Below are 20,607 nucleotides of genomic sequence, written 5' to 3'. Positions count from 1 at the left end.
ATCCCATACCAGGATCCAGAGACCGGGTCACCTGTACATCCCATACCAGGATCCAGAGACCGGGTCACCTGTACATCCCATACCAGGATCCAGAGACCGGGTCACCTGTACATCCCATACCAGGATACAGAGACCGGGTCACCTGTACATTCCATACCAGGATCTAGAGACCGGGTCACCTGTACATCCCATACCATGAATAAAATTGAATGAAATGCTATTCTGTGACAGTGCAATGCATCATTCACGACGTCCCTGCACAGGGCACACCAGTGGCTGTAGTATACTGTTGTGTGAATGAGCCATTCATGGGAGTTCATCACACAGGCAGCCAAGGTGAAAAGAGTGATGGCTTATCAGTGTGCTGCTGCTTCCTCACTACCCAATCAGTAGGATGGGGGGTGTGTCCTTGACAAAGCTGTACTGCTTTAATGCAATTGTAGGTCAGAGACCTTGCACCGCAATGAAACATCAAACAATACTCAAGGAACGCATGCACCTATGAGCTCCCAATAGAAAAACAGCTGTTTGCAAACTTTTTTTTTTTAAGAAATCCCATAGCTATTCATCCAGTGAAACTGCTAGTACATTCATTCTGTGCAAAACGGGGCAAAACTGAATGCCATAAGCCCATTTCCTCTACAGGAGGAATGTTCTTCATTTATGGGAAAATACCTTACTGTGGCCAGTAGATGGCGCTGAGGATCTTAAGAATAATCTATTTACCCTCAGCTCCATCTAGTGGCCATAATGTGGCATTTTCTCAAACCACTGTTTTCAATGAATGAATTACATTCAACCCGTAGAGGAAATAGGAGTACGTTTAGCTTTCCCCAGTCCGTACAAAACAAAGGTCCTAGCGGTTTCACTGGACAAGTAATTATTTATTTTTTTAAATACACCCCTGAGTGTCAGCTGTGGAGCCAGCAGTGTATCTGGATAGTATATGTAAATTATATAGAATAATGTATGCAGTCAAATTTTGGCCTGAGACGACTTTTTTTTTTGTTGAACAAGATTTCTTTCATCACACACATACAGTGATTTATGTTAGATAAACAATTTTTATTTCCTGTCCACACCACCTTTCACTTGCCGGTTGCTTACCTGTAACCTGAGCCCTAGTGGTGACTCCTGGATACAAGTCCAAGCCGGGTAAAGTAATGAGAATCACGTTGAATAATGGAAGAGCAGCTGTTTTCCGGCTGCCGCAGAAGATGAGCGGGATGAAGCCTAATCCCGGGATTGAGGAATACGTCTCATATTCATGTCCAGGTACACAGGGTGCAGCAGGTTCATGAAGGAAGGAAAGCCATGCCCACGGCTGACTGTACAACTCCGGCGGCAGCGATGGCGTTCAAGGGCAGCTTTTTCATGATTAAAAGTGGAGCTTTTCTGGAAAATGATCCTGTTGCTCAGGGGTCTCCAAACTTTCTATACAAAGGGTCGGTTTACTGTCCTTCAGACTTTAGAGGGGCCGGAGTGGCCAGTGGGAGTCGAAAATGTCCCAGCGTAAAGTAGGAGTAAAAAAAGAATTACATAGTGCTTGTAGTCAGTGGAAAGTGGGGAATAGGAGGAATAGTGCCCCATCATTGGTGACAGTGGGAGGAATGGTACCCCATCATTGGTGTCAGTGGGAGGAATAGTGCCCCATCATTGGTGTCAGTGGGAGGAATAGTGCCCCACCATTGGTATCAGTGGGAGGAATAGTGCCCCATCATTGGTGTCAGTGGGAGGAATAGCGCCCCATCATTGGTGACAGTGGAAGGAATGGTACCCCATCATTGCTGACAGTGGGAGGAATGGTACCCCATCATTGCTGACAGAGGGAGGAATGGTGCTCCATCATTGGTGACAGTAGGAGGAATGGTGCTCCATCATTGGTGACAGTAGGAGGAATGGTGCCCCATCATTGGTGTCAGTGGGAGGAATGGTGCTCCATCATTGGTATTAGCTGGAGGAATAGTGCCCCATCATTGGCGTCAGTGGGAGGAATGGTGCCCCATCATTGGTATCAGTGGGAGGAATAGTGCCCCATCATTGGTATCAGTGGGGGGAATAGTGCCCCATCATTGGCGACAGTGGGAGGAACAGTGCCCCATCATTGGTGACAGTGGGGGGAATAGTGCCCCATCATTGGCGACAGTGGGAGGAACAGTGCCCCATCATTGGTGACAGTGGGGGGAATAGTGCCCCATCATTGGTGACAGTGGGAGGAACAGTGCCCCATCATTGGCGTCAGTGGGAGGAACAATGCCCCATCATTGGTGACAGTGGGAGGAATAGTGCCCCATCATTGGTATCAGTGGGAGGAACAGTGCCCCATCATTGGTGTCAGTGGGAGGAATAGTGCCCCATCATTGGTGTCAGTGGGAAGAATAGTGCCCCATCACTGGTATCAGTGGGAGGAATAGTGCCCCATCATTGGTGACAGTGGGAGGAATAGTGCCCCATCATTGGTGTCAGTGGATGGAATAGTGCCCCATCATTGGTGACAGTGGGAGGAATAGTGCCCCATCATTGGTGATAGTGGGAGGAACAGTGCCCCATCATTGGTATTAGCTGGAGGAACAGTGCCCCGTCATTGGTGACACAGGGGGGAATAGTGCCCCATCATTGGTGAGACAGGCACTTGGAGAGCTGGACAGGGCTGTAGAAGGTCCTTAACCCATCAGCAGGACTGGTATCTGCTCCTTTGTACAAAGAGGAACAGAATGAGCCCTGCCAGAGCCCTACAAAATGAAGAAGCCGTGGAGAACGTTCTGCTCCCTGTAACATGGTTCAGCATGACCGGTTTGGTGGTGGGTCAGTGATGGTCTGGGGGGGCATATCCATGGAGGGACGCACAGACCTCTACAGGCTAGACAATGGCACCCTGACTGCCATTAGGTATTGAGATGAAATCCTTGGACCCATTGTAAGACCCTACACTGGTGCAGTGGGTCCTGGGTCCCTCCTGGTGTAGTGGGTCCTGGTTTCCTCCTGGTGCAGACAATGCCCGGCCTCATGTGGGGAGAGTATGCAGGCAGTTCCTGGAGGATGAAGGAATTGATACCATTGAATGGCCCCCACGCTCACCTGACCTAACTCCAATAAAACACCTCTGGAATGTCATGCTTCGATCCATCCAACGCCGCCAGGTTGCACCTCAGACTGTCCAGGAGCTCAGTGATGCCCTTGTCCAGATCTGGGAGGGAATCTGCCAGGACACCATCCGTGGTCTCATTAGGACCCTCCCCCGACGTTGTCAGGCATGCATACAAGCACGTGGGGGCCATACAGACTACTGAGGACCATTCTGAGTTGCTGCAATGACATTTCACCAAAATGGACTCGTCTGCTGCATCATTTTTCCACTATGATTTTCGGGGTGTTTTTGAATTCAGTCCTCTGTAGGTCGATCATTTTCGTTTCCATCAAACGATGGGGCGTCCTTACATTCCTCACCCATCCCCCGTCCATGTCAGTATAGATACAAAGAGAATTTTTAGCTTACATTTTTCAGGGATTTTTAAGGCAAACTTAAACATATACAAAGAAGTCACTTGTTAAAAAGATCATTATTTTATTTTAGCAAAAAATCGTTTTTGTTTTGACACATTGAAGTATCTCAGGTAGTGCATACTCGACCAATATCAACAGCAATGGTTTATAACAAAGCATTTACGACACCAATTTGTGGTTTATGCAGTATGTATCCAGTGGTATCCCTCAAAAGCTGATTTCCATCTCGCAACCTCAAGTTTGACTGCAGATATATATTCATCCTGGGAGCCAATGCGTTTTGAATACATTAGTACAGATTCTTCTTCAGGGAAAGGATACCACTCTATAACAATAATTGTTATCAATGAAACAAGAATTGATACACATCCTTACAATTAAACAACAGAAAATTAGCCATATGGAATACATAACGTACATAACCACCAAAAATCGTGAAAAGGAAATTCTTCACTGTGTTTAGAAGACAAATTTCTTCCATAGCTGAGGCCATGAAATGACGTGCAAAGACCCCTGGTGCCGCATCTATCGCTGTATAGATATAGATATCTAGCAGGAGATTGTTCCCCATTGAGATCATTGATTCCATTTCCCCATTGATAGGTTTTCAAAGTCTTCCTTTGATTTTTTTGAGCAGCATACATTGGTAAAAGCTGGAGCACGTCTCCGCTCACACGCAGCATCCGGTATGAACGCAATGCCAGACTACAGGAACTTCCAATTACGATGATTACCAGCAGATCTGCCAGGCAGGATGGGGCTGCAGTGTCCACTCAGATATTGATTGCAGATTGGAATGGCATCTGCAGAATCTGCCTGTAATATATTCGAAAAATGAATGTGTTGTAAGTGAATGGCGGAGGATCCCGCGCAGTGCGAGGCCGTTTTAATGCCCAATCACAAACCTCGTAATGGCAACTGACCAATTGGGCTGTTCTTTCTGAACATCATTTTCATTGTGATTGAATTATTATTTTAACCTCTTGGCGCCGGCGCCTCCTGGCCCTTTCAGAGTTTTAGAAGCTGGGAGGTGGGGCGGGGTTTTAGGGTCATGTGACCGCCGTGATTTGCCATGACGGCGGTCACGAGATCAGAAAAGGTCCCGATCAAAAGGGGAGATCAGGACCTTTTTGGGAGTAGCGGACATATATGCTGGGAGCGTGCAGGGTGCGCACTTTCAGCACATACTATATGTATTTTTTAATTGCACGCAAATATGCGGCACTTGGTGACAAGGCCCAGACGCCGAGAGGCCGCATATTTGCATGCGATCGGCGTCAAGGGGTTAAGGATGGTGTCCGATGAGAGGGTTCCATGCTGGTTATGGTAATGATAACATTCTCTCATTGTAGTTAGAATTGCTGCATCATCTGGGAACCGACTGGAGACTATCCAATACCATCACATACCCAGCAATGTTAGAAAGAGACTGTCCCAAATGTTGAAATTCTCTGCTGACTGCCTTACTACCTCTGCTGGAAGTCTGCTGATCCGTCTAGTGATTTAGTCCACTTTCACGCGGGCGTTCCGTATGTCGGTTATGGATACATTTCTATTGGCTAGCGGATGATCATCCGTTGAAATCCATTTACATTCGCTTCCGTTAACATCTGTTTTTTTTAATTGGAGGAAGCCCTATTTTTGTTCCGTAAAAAAAAACATAACGGACAAAAAACTGATGTAAATGGATATACGGTCCATTTTTGCATCTGTTTTTGCATTGGTAAAGGATATAAAAAACTGATAAGAAACTGAAGAGAAAATGATGTGAACCGATCCATTTTTTCTTCAAAAAAACATGACTGAACTGATGAAACAAATGGAACAGGTAATAAAGATCTATATAGAGGAATCGGGACCTCCTTCCTCCTGCCGGTGACCCCTCTAGTGATTTTAAGATCTATATAAAGGAATCAGGACCTCCTTCCTCCTGCCGGTGACCCCTCTAGTGATATAAAGTTCTCTATAGAGCAGTGGTTCTCAACCTTTCTAATGCCGCGACCCCTTAATACAGTTCCTCATGTTGTGGTGACCTCCAACCATAAAATTATTTTCGTTGCTACTTCATAACTGTAATTTTGCAGTGGGAGGACTAGCGCCCCATCACTGATGTCAGTGGGATGAATAGTGTCCCATCGTTGGTATCAGTGGGATGAATAGTACCCCATCGTTGGTGTGAGTGGAAGGAATAATGTCCCATCGTTGGTGTCAGTGGGAGGAATAGTGCCCCATCATTGGTATCAGTGGGAGGAATAGTGCCCCATCATTGGTGTCAGTGGGAGGAATAGTGCCCCATCATTGGTGTCAGTGGAAGGAATAGTACCCCATCATTGGTGTCAGTGGGAGGAATAGTGCCCCATCATTGGTGTCAGTGGGAGGAATAGTGCCCCATCATTGGTGTCAGTGGGAGGAATAGTGCTCCATCATTGGTGTCAGTGGGAGGAATAGTGCCCCATCATTGGTGTCAGTGGGGGGAATAGTGCCCCATCATTGGTGTCAGTGGGAGGAATAGTGCCCCATCATTGGTGTCAGTGGGAGGAATAGTGCCCCATCATTGGTGTCAGTGGGAGGAATCGTGCCCCATCATTGGCGTCAGTGGGGGGAATAGTGCCCCATCATTGGCATCAGTTGGAGGAATAGTGTACAATCATTGGCGTCAGTGGGAGGAATAGTGTTCCATCATTGGTGTCAGTGGGAGGAATAGTGTACAATCATTGGCGTCAGTGGGAGGAATAGTGCCCCATCATTGGTGTCAGTGGGGGGAATAGTGCCCCATCATAGGTATCAGTGGGAGGAATAGTGCCCTATCATTGGCATCAGTGGGAGGAATAGTGCCCAATCATTGGCGTCAGTGAGAGGAATAGTGCCCAATCATTGGCGTCAGTGGGAGGAATAGTGCCCCATCGTGGGTGTCAGTGGGAGGAATAGTGCCCCATCGTGGGTGTCAGTGGGAGGAATAGTGCCCCATCGTGGGTGTCAGTGGGAGGAATAGTGCCCCATCGTGGGTGTCAGTGGGAGGAATAGTGCCCCATCGTGGGTGTCAGTGGGAGGAATAGTGCCCCATCGTGGGTGTCAGTGGGAGGAATAGTGCCCCATCGTTGGTGTCAGTGGGAGGAATAGTGCCCCATCGTGGGTGTCAGTGGGAGGAATAGTGCCCCATCGTGGGTGTCAGTGGGAGGAATAGTGCCCCATTGTGGGTGTCATTGGGAGGAATAGTGCCCCATTGTGGGTGTCATTGGGAGGAATAGTGCCTCATCATTGGTATCAGTGGGAGGAATAGTGCCCCATCATTGGTATCAGTGGGAGGAATAGTGCCCCATCATTGGTGTCAGTGGGAGGAATAGTGCCCCATCATTGGTGTCAGTGGGAGGAATAGTGCCCCATCATTGGTGTCAGTGGGAGGAATAGTGCCCCATCATTGGTGTCAGTGGGAGGAATAGTGCCCCATCATTGGTGTCAGTGGGAGGAATAGTGCCCCATCATTGGTGTCAGTGGGAGGAATAGTGCCCCATCATTGGTGTCAGGGGGAGGAATAGTGCCCCATCATTGGTGTCAGTGGGAGGAATAGTGCCCCATCATTGGTGTCAGTGGGAGGAATAGTGTCCCATCATTGGTATCAGTGGGAGGAATAGTGCCCCATCGTTGGTGTCAGTGAGAGGAATAGTGCCCCATCGTTGATGTCAGTGGGAGGAATAGTGCCCCATCATTAGTATCAGTGGGATGAATTGTGCCCCATCGTTGGTGTCAGTGGGAGGAATAGTGCCCCATCGTTGGTGTCAGTGGGGGGGAGGAATAGTGCCCCATCGTTGGTGTCAGTGGGGGGAGGAACAGTGCCCCATCGTTGGTGTCAGTGGGAGGAATAGTGTCCCATCATTGGTATCAGTGGGAGGAATAGTGCCCCATCATTGGTGTCAGTGGGAGGAATAGTGCCCCATCGTTGGTATTAGTGACACCAACGATGGGGCACTATCCCTCCCACTGACACCAATGATACTTACCTTGCTGACTCCTGCTCCAGCCTGGGCTCGCTCTCTCCCTCTCCCATCTACATCCTGCATACCTGGCTGCAGCAGCAAAATTTGCACTTACCTGTCAGCTGTCTTCCTTCTCTGGCCTCTCTCTTCACTCGCTCCTGCAGCTCCCTCTATCTTCTTTGATCTGCGCGTGCTGCCGCTCGGCTCCTCCTCTCCAAGCTCCACTTCCTCGCCGGTGATTGGCCGCCTGTGTGCCTCTCCTGAGCTACAGTTCCGGTGGCCAATCAGCGGCGAGGAGGCAGAGCTGTTGAGTGATCCCGGAGGTGTGGCCAGGTTACAGGGGCAGCATATCATCCCGCCCACAGATCGCCTGAAACAGGAGCGGTGTCTCGGTTCCTAAGACCATCGGAAATATGTGTTTTCCGATGGTCTTAGGCGACCCCTGTGAAATGGTCGTTTGACCCCCAAAGGGGTCGCGAGCCCCAGGTTGAGAACCGCTGCTATAGAGGAATCGGGACCTCCTTCCTCCTGCCGGTGACCCCTCTAGCGATATAAAGATCTATATAGAGGAATTGGGACCTCCTTCCCCCTGCCGGTGACCCCTCTAGTGATATAAAGATCTATATAGAGGAATCAGGACCTCCTTCCTCCTGCCGGTGACCCCTCTAGCGATATAAAGATCTATATAGAGGAATCAGGACCTCCTTCCTCCTGCCGGTGACCCCTCTAGCGATATAAAGATCTATATAGAGGAATCGGGACCTCCTTCCTCCTGCCGGTGACCCCTCTAGTGATATAAAGATCTATATAGAGGGATCAGGACCTCCTTCCTCCTGCCGGTGACCCCTCTAGTGACATAAAGATCTATATAGAGGAATCAGGACCTCCTTCCTCCTGCCGGTGACCCCTCTAGTGACATAAAGATCTATATAGAGGGATCAGGACCTCCTTCCTCTTGCTGGAGATCCTTCCAGTAATATAAAGATCTATATAGAGAGAACGGGACCTCCTTCATCTTGCTGGTGACATCTTTAGTGATGCAAATCAAAATTCTCATCACTTTCTCTAATGTCTGCTCTGTTTACTCATTTTGCACTCATCTGAAACAAGCACCCCAAATCATTTTTTCCTCTGTAACTCTGGCCAGCACTGCACCCCCAATTTTGTTCTCTATCAGAAGATACATTTTCCTGAATCACATTATTCTGAATTTAGAATTGTTGACCTGCAGTTTCCATTGCTTTGACCAACCTTCCAGCAATGCCGCACATGCGCCTTGCACAGCAGTTTTGCACCGTGCCTGCGAGCAGCGCTCTAGGTGATAGGTGCATGTCACCCATACAAAGCAGAGCTGCTTAGCCTCTTCCCTCCACCTCCCCTCTCCTCCTCCTCTGCTCCATAGTGCCACAGAGGGAGGGGGGCTGCATGATGTCACTTCCACCATCTCTGGCATATATAACCCAATGCTGCAGTGCTCACTAGGCACCAAGAGCGAGCAGGGGAGGGAGGAAGGTGGCTATGCTCCTCATCCTCTTAGGCAGACACCTCTAATCTGCCTGCTCTGTCTCCTTCCTCACTCCTCTCCCTTCCAGTAACATTGTCCCCTTGTATTTTATGCAGGGATTGGACCCCAAGGAGTGATTGCAGCATTTCCCAGCAGACTGCAGCCAGCCGGATCCCAGGATGCTCTCTGTAGGAGTCTTGTCCCTCGCCCTGTGTGCAGCACAAGGTAGGAGCCAATATGTGTGTGTTGGGTGCCAATGGGGGATGCTGTGCTGTCTGCAGTCTCTGTCCTTCCAGCACCAAGGACAGCGGCTGGGGATGGTAATGCAGCTTCAGCACCTCCTTGGGATGACCTGCGGCAGACAAGGCTAAATAGGATTACATCAGGACTTTACAAGGGGGTTTGGGTGGAAGTCTGCGCAGGGAGCCAATTCTGAGGCTCAAACTACAAGCATTGTACAAGGTCACCTTTTACTGGGCGCCTTCCTGTATACCGGCATTGGGACCCCTTCACTGCCATGGAACACACGTCCCAGCATTAGGACCCCATCACTGCCATGGAACACAGGTCCCAGTATTAGAACCCCCATCAGTGCCAGGGGACACACATCCCACTATCAGGACCCCATCACTGCCAGGGGACACACATCCCACTATCAGGACCCCATCACTGCCAGGGGACACATGTCCTGCTATCTGGACCCCATCACTGCCATGGAACACAAGTCCCAGCATTAGAACCCCCATCACTGCCAGGGGACACACATCCCACTCTCAGGACCCCATCACTGCCAGGGGACACACATCCCAGCATCAAAACCCCCATTACTGCCAGGAGACACATCCCAGCATCAGGACCCCATCACTGCCAGGGGACACACATCCCACTATCAGGACCCCATCACTGCCAGGGGACACACGTCCCACTATCAGGACCCCTTCACTGCCAGGGAACACACACCCCACTATCAGGACCCCTTCACTGCCAGGGGACACACGTGCCACTATCCGGACCCCATCACTGCCAGGGGACACACGTCCCACCATCAGGACCCCTTCACTGAAAGGGGACACATATCCCACTATCAGGACCCCATCACTGCCAGGGGACACACATCCCACTATCAGGACCCCTTCACAGGGGACACACATCCCACTGTCAGGACCCCATCACTGCCAGAGGACACACATCCCAGCATTAGGACCCCATCACTGCCAGGGGACACACATTCCACTATCAGGACCCCTTCACTGCCAGGGAATTCATATCCCAGCATTAGGAACCCTATCACTGCCATGAGACACTCATTCCAGCATCAGAACCCCCATCACTGCCAGTCCCACCACTGGGACCCCATTATTTCCAGGGCACAAATATCCCAGCATCAGGACCTCCATCACTACCCAGAGACACACATTCCAGCATTAGGACCCACATCACTGCCATGGGACACACATCCAAGCAACAGGACTCCATCAATACCAGGTGACACACATCCTTGCATTACAACCTTCCTCATTGCCCATGCCAGAGGACACATATGTCAGCATCGGGGCCCCCTTCACTACCCAGATATACACATCTCAGCAAAAAGACCCTAATAATTGACAGGGGACACACATCCCACTATCAGGACCCCATCACTGCCATGGGATACACATCCAATCATTAGGACCCCAATTACTGCCATGGGACACCCATATTTGCTAGGGGACAAACTTCCCAGCATCAGGACCCCATCACATCCAAGGAACACACATAACAGCAACACAACCTAGCTCACTCAACTTTGCAAATGACACACATACCAACATCAGGACCCCATCACTGCCAGGGGACACACGTCCCACTATCATATGCGTCAAGACCCCAATCACTCCCTGTTAGGGGACACACATCCTAACATTAGAACCCTATCAATGCCAGGAGCCACACATCCCAGCATCAGGATCCCATTCACTGCCAGGGGACACACATCCCAGCATCAGAACCCCCATTACTGCCAGTGGACACACATCCCAGCATCAGAACCCCCATTACTGCCAGTGGACACACATCCCAGCATCAGAACCCCCATTACTGCCAGGGGACAAACATCCCAGCATCAGAACCCCCATTACTGCTAGGGGACAAACATCCCAGCATCAGAACCCCTTTACTGACAGGGGACACAGATCCCAGCATCAGAACCCCCATTACTGCCAGGGGACACATCCCAGCATCAGAACCCCCATTATTGCCAGGGGACACATCCCAGCATCAGAACCCCCATTACTGCCAGGGGACACACATCCCAGCATCAGAACCCCCATTACTGCCAGGGGACACACATCCCAGCATCAGAACCCCCATTACTGCCAGGAGACACACATCCCAGCATCAGAACCCCCATTACTGCCAGGGGACACATCCCAGCATCAGAACCCCCATTACTGCCAGGGGACACACATCCCAGCATCAGAACCCCCATTACTGCCAGGGGACACACATCCCAGCATCAGAACCCCCATTACTGCCAGGGGACACACATCCCAGCATCAGAACCCCCATTACTGCCAGGAGACAAACATCCCAGCATCAGAACCCCCATTACTGCCAGGGGACAAACATCCCAGCATCAGAACCCCCATTACTGCCAGGGGACACACATCCCAGCATCAAAACCCCCATTACTGCCAGGAGACACACATTTCAGCATCAGAACCCCCATTACTTCCAGGGGACACATCCCAACATCAGAACCCCCATTACTGCCAGGGGACACACATCCCAGCATCAGAACCCCCATTATTGCCAGGGGACACACATCCCAGCATCAGAACCCCCATTACTGCCAGGGGACACACATCCCAGCATCAGAACCCCCATTACTGCCAGGGGACACACATCCCAGCATCAGAACCCCCATTACTGCCAGGGGACACACATCCCAGCATCAAAACCCCATTACTGCCAGGGGACACACATCCCAGCATCAGAACCCCCATTACTGCCAGGGGACACACATCCCAGCATCAGAACCCCCATTACTGCCAGGGGACACACATCCCAGCATCAGAACCCCCATTACTGCCAGGGGACACACATACCAGTATCAAAACCCCATAACTTCCACAGGACACACATCCCAGCATCAAAACCCCATTACTGCCAGGGGACACACATCCCAGCATCAGAACCCCCATTACTGCCAGGGGACACACATCCCAGCATCAGAACCCCCATTACTGCCAGGGGAGACACATCCCAGCATCAAAACCCCATTACTGCCAGGGGACACACATCCCAGCATCAGAACCCCCATTACTGCCAGGGGACACACATCCCAGCATCAGAACCCCCATTACTGCCAGGGGACACACATCCCAGCATCAGAACCCCCATTACTGCCAGGGGACACACATACCAGTATCAAAACCCCATAACTTCCACAGGACACACATCCCAGCATCAGGAGGCCCATCACACACCAAGGATATATATCTTTGCATAAAGCACGTTAGTGCCCAGTGGCAGGGGACAGACATCTCACCATCAGGGCCCCATCACTTCTAAGGGACACACATCCCACCATCATGACCCCCATCACTGCCCAGTGGCATAGGGACACACATCCCACCATCAGGATCCCATCACTGCCAGGGGACTCACATCCCAACATCAGGGCCCCATCACTTCTAAGGGACACACATCCGACCATCAGGACCCCCATCACTGCCCAGTGGCATAGGGACACACATCCCACCATCAGGACCCCATCACTTCTAAAGGACCCACATCCCAACATTAGGACCCCATCACTTCTAAGGGACACACATCCCACCATCAGGACCTCCATCACTGCCCAATGGCATAGGGACACACATTCCAACATTAGGACCCCATCATCAGGGGGCACAAGGTCATTTTTTTCCCATCATCTCTGAATTTGGGGCATCTCCAGGTCTATCACTTCTCTTGTGTGTCCTATGTATGATAATGATAGCAGTGATGTATGTGATCAAAGGAACATTCTAGCTTCCAGAACAATCATTCGGTGTCATGGCCGTTCTCTAGTGTTATCTCCTGCAACAGACATGGGACCTGAAGGGAGACAGATTATTTTTTTATACCTGTTTTTAAACTGGTGTACATAAAGACAGAGATAATTAGTACATCAGAAGGCATTGTGATTAAAAGATGTGGGTACTCCCATGGAGGGGGTGCAGGAGGCTCAGTGACACCATCCTGGATGCAATTATCAGTATGGAATCTAATACTGTATATAAACAGTCTCCGGCCTCTTAAGAGTTCTTTAGATAGTGACACCAATGGAAATAAATTGGCAAGGTCACCTTTGGGAATGGAGGGGGATGGCTGGACGGATCAATGAAGCAGCACAGAACCCGGGAGGAGGAATCATTCTCAAGTCATGTCTTCCATTTAACTCATCTGAAGCTTAACTACACCTTAGTGATGGGCTGGAGGCCAGGAAAGGGAGTCTTATAAATAGTAGTCACTAATTGTATCATTCCAATATTGAAGTATCTGGTGTGTATTATTGGTACAATGTTGCTTTTCATCACAGTAGTTCTTAAAGTGGCATTACCAATTCTTCAATGTGGTGGCTGCATTGGTTTTCTTTTTAGGCTTTTTTTCCCTTTAACCTCTTGAGTACCTGCCTATTATACCCTTTTATTATCAGGCATTTTTTTTTAAATTTTTGACACTGTGATCATTTGACCAACAATTACTCTGTCACACAGCACTGTACACAAATAATTTTTCTTTTTAAGATTGGTGATATGTAATATTTGCTGGGATTTAAATTTTTTTACTATAAAAGACCAAAAGTTTCCCTTACTTGCTGTTAAAATAAAACACCAGAATAGTACAATCCCCCCCATATGATCCTTTTTCATGAAGGTGAACTAATTTCTTTGCCAATTTTTTGGAAATGAAGAAATATGCCAGTATTGAGGGGGTTAAACACAGAGCTTGTTAAAGAAGCACCAGATACATTAATGTACGGGTCATACATAGAGGAAGGAGGAGGGGGGTTAATGTTACTGGTCGCAAATGAGCCGCAGAAGGGATGTGAAAGGGTTAATAAACAAGTCACATGCAGACAGCATGGAGATGGTATGTGTAAGGGAAGAGGGGGCATGGAAGGGTTAATATGTGCAGGGGAAGAGGGGGCATGGAAGGGTTAATAAACAGGTCACATGCAGACAGCATGGAGATGGTATGTGCAGGGGAAGAGGGGGCATGGAAGGGTTAATAAACAGGTCACATGCAGACAGCATGGAGATGGTATGTGCAGGGGAAGAGGGGGCATGGAAGGGTTAATATGTGCAGGGGAAGAGGGGGCATGGAAGGGTTAACAAACAGGTCACATGCAGACAGCATGCGGATGGTATGTGCAGGGGAAGAGGGGGCATGGAAGGGTTAACAAACAGGTCCCATGTAGGCAGCATGGAGATGGCACGCGCAGGGGAAGAGGGGGCATGGGAGGGTTAACAAACAGGTCACATGCAGACAGCATGGAGATGGCACGCGCAGGGGAAGAGGGGGCATGGAAGGGTTAATAAACAGGTCCCATGCAGACAGCATGGAGATGGCACGCGCAGGGGAAGAGGGGGCATGGAGGGGTTAACAAACAGGTCACATGCAGACACATGCAAATTTAGGGAGGATGAAGATGATTTGTTCTAGGAGGGGGGATTTGGGGGGTTTGTGTTAGAAAATATGATATGGTAGGGGGTGAGTGGTTTTTGGGGGGGAAGAGTAGGGCTAGTACAGATTATTTGCAGGGGGGTATTTGTGCTTGGGGGGGGATTTAGGGGGGGAGATCTGTGCTAGGAGGGGGATTGGGAGAGGGGAACTTGTGCTGAAACGGGGGATTTGGAGTGGGGGGAGAGGATTTGTGCTCATAGCGGAAATTTGGAGGTTAGAGGATGTGTGCTATGAGAAGAATTTTTTTTCGGGGGGTGGGGGATTTGTTCTTGGAGCATATGAGGAGAGAGAGGATTTGAGCTGGAGGAGGGGGGGAATCTGGGGGGGCAGCAGGAGGTTCTAGGAGGGAAATTGATGGAGGTGTGTTAGGAGTGGTGATTTGGGGGGATAGGTATTGGGAGGGGGAAGGTGATTTGTTCTAGGAGGGGGGATTTGGGGGGGGGTGCGCTAGAAAAGGTGATATGGTAGGGGGTGAGTGGTTTTGTGCTAGGAGGGGAATTCTTTTTTGGGGGGGGGAGTAGTAGGGCTGGTACGGATTATTTGGAGGGGGGTATTTGTGCTCGGGGGGGCATTTGGGGGGGATTTGTGCTAGGAGGGGGATTAGGAGAGGGGAACTTGTGCTGGAACGGGGGATTTGGAGTGGGGGGAGAGGATTTGTGCTCAGAGGGGAAATTTGGAGGTTAGAGGATTTGTGCTATGAGGAGGAAATTTTTTTTTTTGGTGGGGGGGGATTTGTTCTTGGGGCATATGAGGAGAGAGAGGATTTGAGCTGGAGGAGGGGATGGGGGGGGGGCAAAGATTTGTGATGGGAGGGGGAATCGGGGGGGGGGGGCAGCAGGAGGTAAGAATTGTTCTAGGAGGGAAATTGAGGGAGGTGTGTTAGGAGTGGTGATTTGGGGGGATATGTGTTGGGAGGGGGAAGGTGATTTGTTCTAGGAGGGGGGATTTGGGGGGGTTGCGCTAGAAAAGGTGATATGGTAGGAAGCAAGTGATTTTGTGCTAGGAGGAGACATTTTTTTTGGGGGGGGGGGAGCAGTAGGGTTAGTATGGATTATTTGGAGGGGGGTATTTGTGCTCGGGGGTGAAATTTAGGGGGGGAGATTTGTGCTGGTAGGCAAATTGGGAGAGGGGAACTTGTGCTGGAACGGGGGATTCGGAGTGGGGGGAGAGGATTTGTGCTCAGAGGGGAAATTTGGAGGTTAGAGGATTTGTGCTATGAGGAGGGGGAGAAAGTTTGGGGGAGATTTGTGCTAGGAGGGGGGATTGGGGAGGGGAATTTTGCTGGAACGGGGGATTTGGATTGAGGGGAGAGGATTTGTGCTGAGAAGGGAAATTTGGGGGTTAGAGGATTTGTGCTATGAGGAGGGGGTGACGTTTGGGGGGAGATTTGTGCTAGGAGGGGGGATTGGGGGAGGGGAATTTCACTGGAATGGGGGATTTAAATTCAATCCACAGTCCTATTCACAAAAGGAACATAACATTTAAAAAAAATGCAATATTTAGATGCGATTTTTTCAGATGCAGCGTGGGGGTCCCTCCCCCCCTCATTCCATACCAGGCCCTTCAGGTCTGGTATGGATTTTAAGGGGAATCCTCATGCCAAAATAAAAAAAAAATGGTGTGGGGTTCCCCCCAAATCCATACTAGACCCTTTTGCAAGTCATAGACGGGTTGAAAACTGGGCGTTCTAAAAAAAAAATAAAAATGAAAAATCGGTCGTTCAATAGGCCGACGTAACCACCAATGGTAAAAAAAATCGGCCGATTTTCGTCCCGTCTACAGCTGGCAAATATAATAGCGAAGTATTTACTTCTGTCCCTGCAGAGAGCTGCGCTATTATATTTGACATGAAAAAGTATTGCGGTTGCAACAATGTATCTATTTGTATCCATTTCGGATACAGATGTTTTTATTCGGATACAAATGGATACATTGTTGCAACCGCAAGACTTTTCCATGTCAACTATAATAGCGGACTGGAATTCTTCTTTTTCTTCTTTTTTCTTCTTCTTCTTCTTCTTCTTCTTCTTTTTCTTCTTTTCTTCTTCTTTCAGGTCTCGGCTCATGCGTAGATTTTTTATCGGTAAAACGATTGGCCGATTTGCCCATCATTGCCGGGAACACAATCCCGATCGGCCAATTTTTTTCCAACTTTACTGATAAAAAAAATGTGCCAAAACCCCGAAAAACGGCCGACCAATTAACCCATTAACGGTGCGAAAATCGTTTTTTTGGCCAATTTTCGACCCGTCTATGGCCTGCATTAGATCTGGTATGTATTTTGGGGGGACCCCCAAACCACTTTTAAAAAATGTTGCAGTGAGGTTCCCGCAAAATCTATACCAGGCCTAATGCAGGCCATAGACGGTTCGTTTATCGGCCGAATTTTCGGCCGAAAAAAATGAAACATCGGTCATTCTGTTGCCACCAGGCCAAAATCAGCCATTTTTTGTAAATTTTGCAGCATGACCGATAAAAGAAATGAGGAGGAACGATGACATTGCCCCACTAATGGTGGGAATATTGGCCGATTATTCTTTTGGATGAAAATTTGGCCGATAAACGAACTGTCTATGGCCTGCATAAGGGTTTTCTTTTTTTGTTTTTTTTTGTAATCAACATTTTATTAAATTTTCACACATTTATATACATATATGACATTTTAAAGAGAATTTATTTGTTTTTTTTTTATTTTGCCGTGAGAGGTTTTCCTTAAAATCCATAGCAGACCTGAAGGACCTGGTATATGGATGGGAGGAAGGGGGGGGCACGCAAGCTCTGTCTCTCTCTCTCTCAAAAAATGATTTGAATACAGTGCTGTGTGACGGAGTAATTATTGGTCAAATAATCACTGTGTTGAAAATGAAAACAATTGCCTGATAATGGAAGGCCATGATAGGCTGCTACTCAAGAGGTGAAAGAAAAAAAGAAAACCAATGCAGCCACCACATTTAGGAATTGGTAATGCCACTTTAAGATCTTCTGTGATGAAAAGCAACATTGTAACGATTCGCTACACCAGATACTTCTATATAGGAATGAAGATACAATGTAATTAGTGAATACTATTTTTTCATCATTTTGTTTTTGTTTACATTCGTCCGCTGATAAGTCATCACGACACGCCCTCCAGAGGATTCCCCCCCCCCCCCCCCCATTCCTGACCAGGCCAATTTTTATGATACAGTGCTGCGTTACTTTAACTGACAATTGCGCGGTCATGCAACGCTGCACCCAAATGAAATTTACGTCCTTTTTTCCCCACAAATAGACCTTTCTTTCGGTGGTATTTTGTCACCTCTGCATTTTTTATTTTTTGCGCTATAAACAAAAAAAAGACCGACAATTTTGAGAAAAAAACAATATTTTTTACTTTTTACGATTCAACATGTCCAGTAACAAAAAATAAAAAAATCAAATTTCGTCATAAATTTCGGCCAAAATGTATTCTGCTCCGCGTCTTTGTTAAAAAAATAAAATCCCAATACGTGCAAATGAATTGGTTTACATGAAAGTTATAGCGTCTACAAATATATATATACTGTATATCTACTGGAATTTATTTTTATACTAGTAATGGCGGCAACCAGCGACTTATAGCAGGACTTTCTGACACGGGGGGGGGGGGACTGACTAACTGCCACTGACATCCCCAGTGACACTATTACAGTGATCAGTGCTAATAAAAAGCACTGGCACTGTACCAGGGGCGGACTGACAACTCATGGGGCCCCCGGGCAATAGGGGATCATAGGGCCCCTGTGTCCTGGCCCAAACTCAAAAAAGCCTATGAAAAAGGTACCAGGGGCATCTCATGGGGCCCCCCACTGACCCCGGGCCCTCAGGCAGTGCCCAAGTTTCCAAATGGCCATTCTGCCCCTTCACTGTACTAATGGCACTGGTCAGGAAGGGGTTAAAATCTGGGGCGATCAAGGGGTTAACTGTGTGCTGTTTTACTAGAGAGATACAAAGCAGCATGTCCTTGCTGACAGGGGAGAGATCTGTGTTGTTTACACACAGGTCTCTCCCCTGTCAGCTGTGCACGGTCGGAGTCACACCGATTTGGAAAGTTCTTCAAGCACTACTTTTTGAAAGTTCGGACGTGACTTGCCTAGACATTCGCGCATGAAGTTGCACAGATGTCTTCCAAGTCGCACCTGAAATCAGACTCACATCCGACTTTGAAATCGTGTGAATTCAAGTGAAGTCACATGAATTGAAAGTGGAATTCAGTATAGCCGAAGACTTCGGGTGACACCAGGAATCTGGGAATATTATTAGATGATCTATGTTTATTTTGTGCCATAAGATGAATTGGGTTAATTCCAATCTTCTGATTATTCAATATTCTTCTTTTTAGTTTTGTCCCTTCCTGTGTCCAGTCTGGAAGGTGAAGATGACACCAAGGTAAGACAGTCATTTGATGCAGGGATTGAGATCTACTTATTCATGCCGGACTCTTTGTGGACATTCAGTGTGTGTAATGTATGTAAAATATACACAAAGTCAAAGGATGAAAAAGTTTGTTTGGGCCAGCTTGGCCCGGATGAATTGTTTAACCTGAATATGGAAGGATTAGTTTGTTTGGGCCAGCTTGGCCCGGATGAATTGTATAACCTGAATGTGGAAGGATTAGTTTGTTTGGGCCAGCTTGGCCCGGATGAATTGTTTAACCTGAATATGGAAGGATTAGTTTGTTTGGGCCAGCTTGGCCCGGATGAATTGTATAACCTGAATGTGGAAGGATTAGTTTGTTTGGGCCAGCTTGGCCCGGATGAATTGTATAACCTGAATGTGGAAGGATTAGTTTGTTTGGGCCAGCTTGGCCCGGATGAATTGTTTAACCTGAATGTGGAAGGATTAGTTTGTTTGGGCCAGCTTGGCCCGGATGAATTGTATAACCTGAATGTGGAAGGATTAGTTTGTTTGGGCCAGCTTGGCCCGGATGAATTGTTTAACCTGAATGTGGAAGGATTAGTTTGTTTGGGCCAGCTTGGCCCGGATGAATTGTTTAACCTGAAAGTGGAAGGATTAGAACCCTGGGCCAGGACTACAGACCTCCCGCCCCACCCTCATCTCCATAACATAGAGCAGGTTTTCTGAACTCCTCGAAGAGCCCCGGGAACAATGTAACTGATAACAAGGCAGTACAGCCAGACAGCACAGGAAGTTATCAGCTCGCCAGATTTTTGGCAGGATCCACAGGGGGTTGTCTTCCGCTTACAAACAAAACTCTTTCTTTGGTAAAATTTAACAGACCAGAAAAAAGCAAATGAGAGACGTTTTATCGATTTATCTATATAGAATGTATGAAGATTAAAGAGAATGCATTGAAGGAATAAATAAGGGGGATATGAATAGGGGGTCCAGGTTATAGTTACGTTTTGAAGCTGAAGGTTTCAAAAACCTTTTTGAAATCCATTTTTATTATGTAACTTATATTAGAGCCAGTGATGTCATCACTGGGTCTCTATGCTTCTCTATGCTTCTAGTGGGAGGGGCTGTACATAGCTTCCTGAAAATATCACTACACTCTGCCTTGGTACTCCTATCAATAGCCCTCAGCTATAATGGCAACACTGGGCTGGGTCTAGGGAGGAGTTATGCAAACATCAAAATGCCTTGCTGGGTGGATGTCAGTCTGGAGGAGTGGGTGTTCTTAGGGAGGCCGCATATGCATACACAGTAACGCCCTCCTGAGGTTAGCTTACTGTCAGCATGAGCAAGCCCTGTGCCGTCCTTCATGTAGCATCAGAAAATACCCCGGCGTCTTCTCCTTTTCATGGCACATTTCCTTTTGCACATGCAGCTGTACACTTCACTGAAGGCGTGTGCTGTATACAAGTCATGACTTTGGGGCTGAAGTCATTGAACAAAGCAGATGCAAGGAGCACGGCAGTCATTTTTCTG

At 48.3% G+C, this 20,607-nt stretch overlaps 1 protein-coding gene, 1 long non-coding RNA gene and 1 pseudogene across 3 annotated transcripts in view; 1 reads left to right on the top strand and 2 right to left on the bottom strand.

Moving 5' to 3' along the window:
• Nucleotides 1–3,545: 3,545 nt before the first annotated feature.
• LOC149431404 (uncharacterized) lies at nucleotides 3,546–5,357 on the bottom strand. The gene is made up of 2 exons (XR_016309276.1): nucleotides 3,923–5,357; nucleotides 3,546–3,829 (listed from the first exon to the last, which is right to left on the bottom strand). It is a non-coding gene; the product is annotated as an uncharacterized LOC149431404 (long non-coding RNA).
• A 3,491-nt stretch (nucleotides 5,358–8,848) lies between these two features.
• The window catches only part of CHGA (chromogranin A), a 37,546-nt gene continuing 25,787 nt past the window's right edge, over nucleotides 8,849–20,607 (top strand). The window contains exons 1-3 of one of the 2 annotated variants that reach the window (XM_089665630.1): nucleotides 8,849–8,990; nucleotides 9,099–9,207; nucleotides 19,058–19,104. In XM_089665630.1, coding sequence (XP_089521756.1) covers nucleotides 9,162–9,207; nucleotides 19,058–19,104 — 93 coding nt within the window. In that variant the 5' untranslated portion in view covers nucleotides 8,849–8,990; nucleotides 9,099–9,161. The remainder of the gene's footprint in view (nucleotides 8,991–9,098; nucleotides 9,208–19,057; nucleotides 19,105–20,607) is intronic. The other variant, XM_089665629.1, reaches the window with a different exon arrangement.
• LOC149431403 (uncharacterized) lies at nucleotides 9,733–12,834 on the bottom strand (annotated as a pseudogene).

This window comes from Staurois parvus, unplaced genomic scaffold (assembly GCF_062004578.1).
Source record: "Staurois parvus isolate SC_StPar_1 unplaced genomic scaffold, SC_StPar_1.0 ptg002279l, whole genome shotgun sequence".
NCBI lineage: Eukaryota > Metazoa > Chordata > Amphibia > Anura > Ranidae > Staurois > Staurois parvus.
The sequence above is the reverse complement of the archived record's forward strand: the minus strand, read 5'-3'. Positions and strand labels throughout refer to the sequence as shown.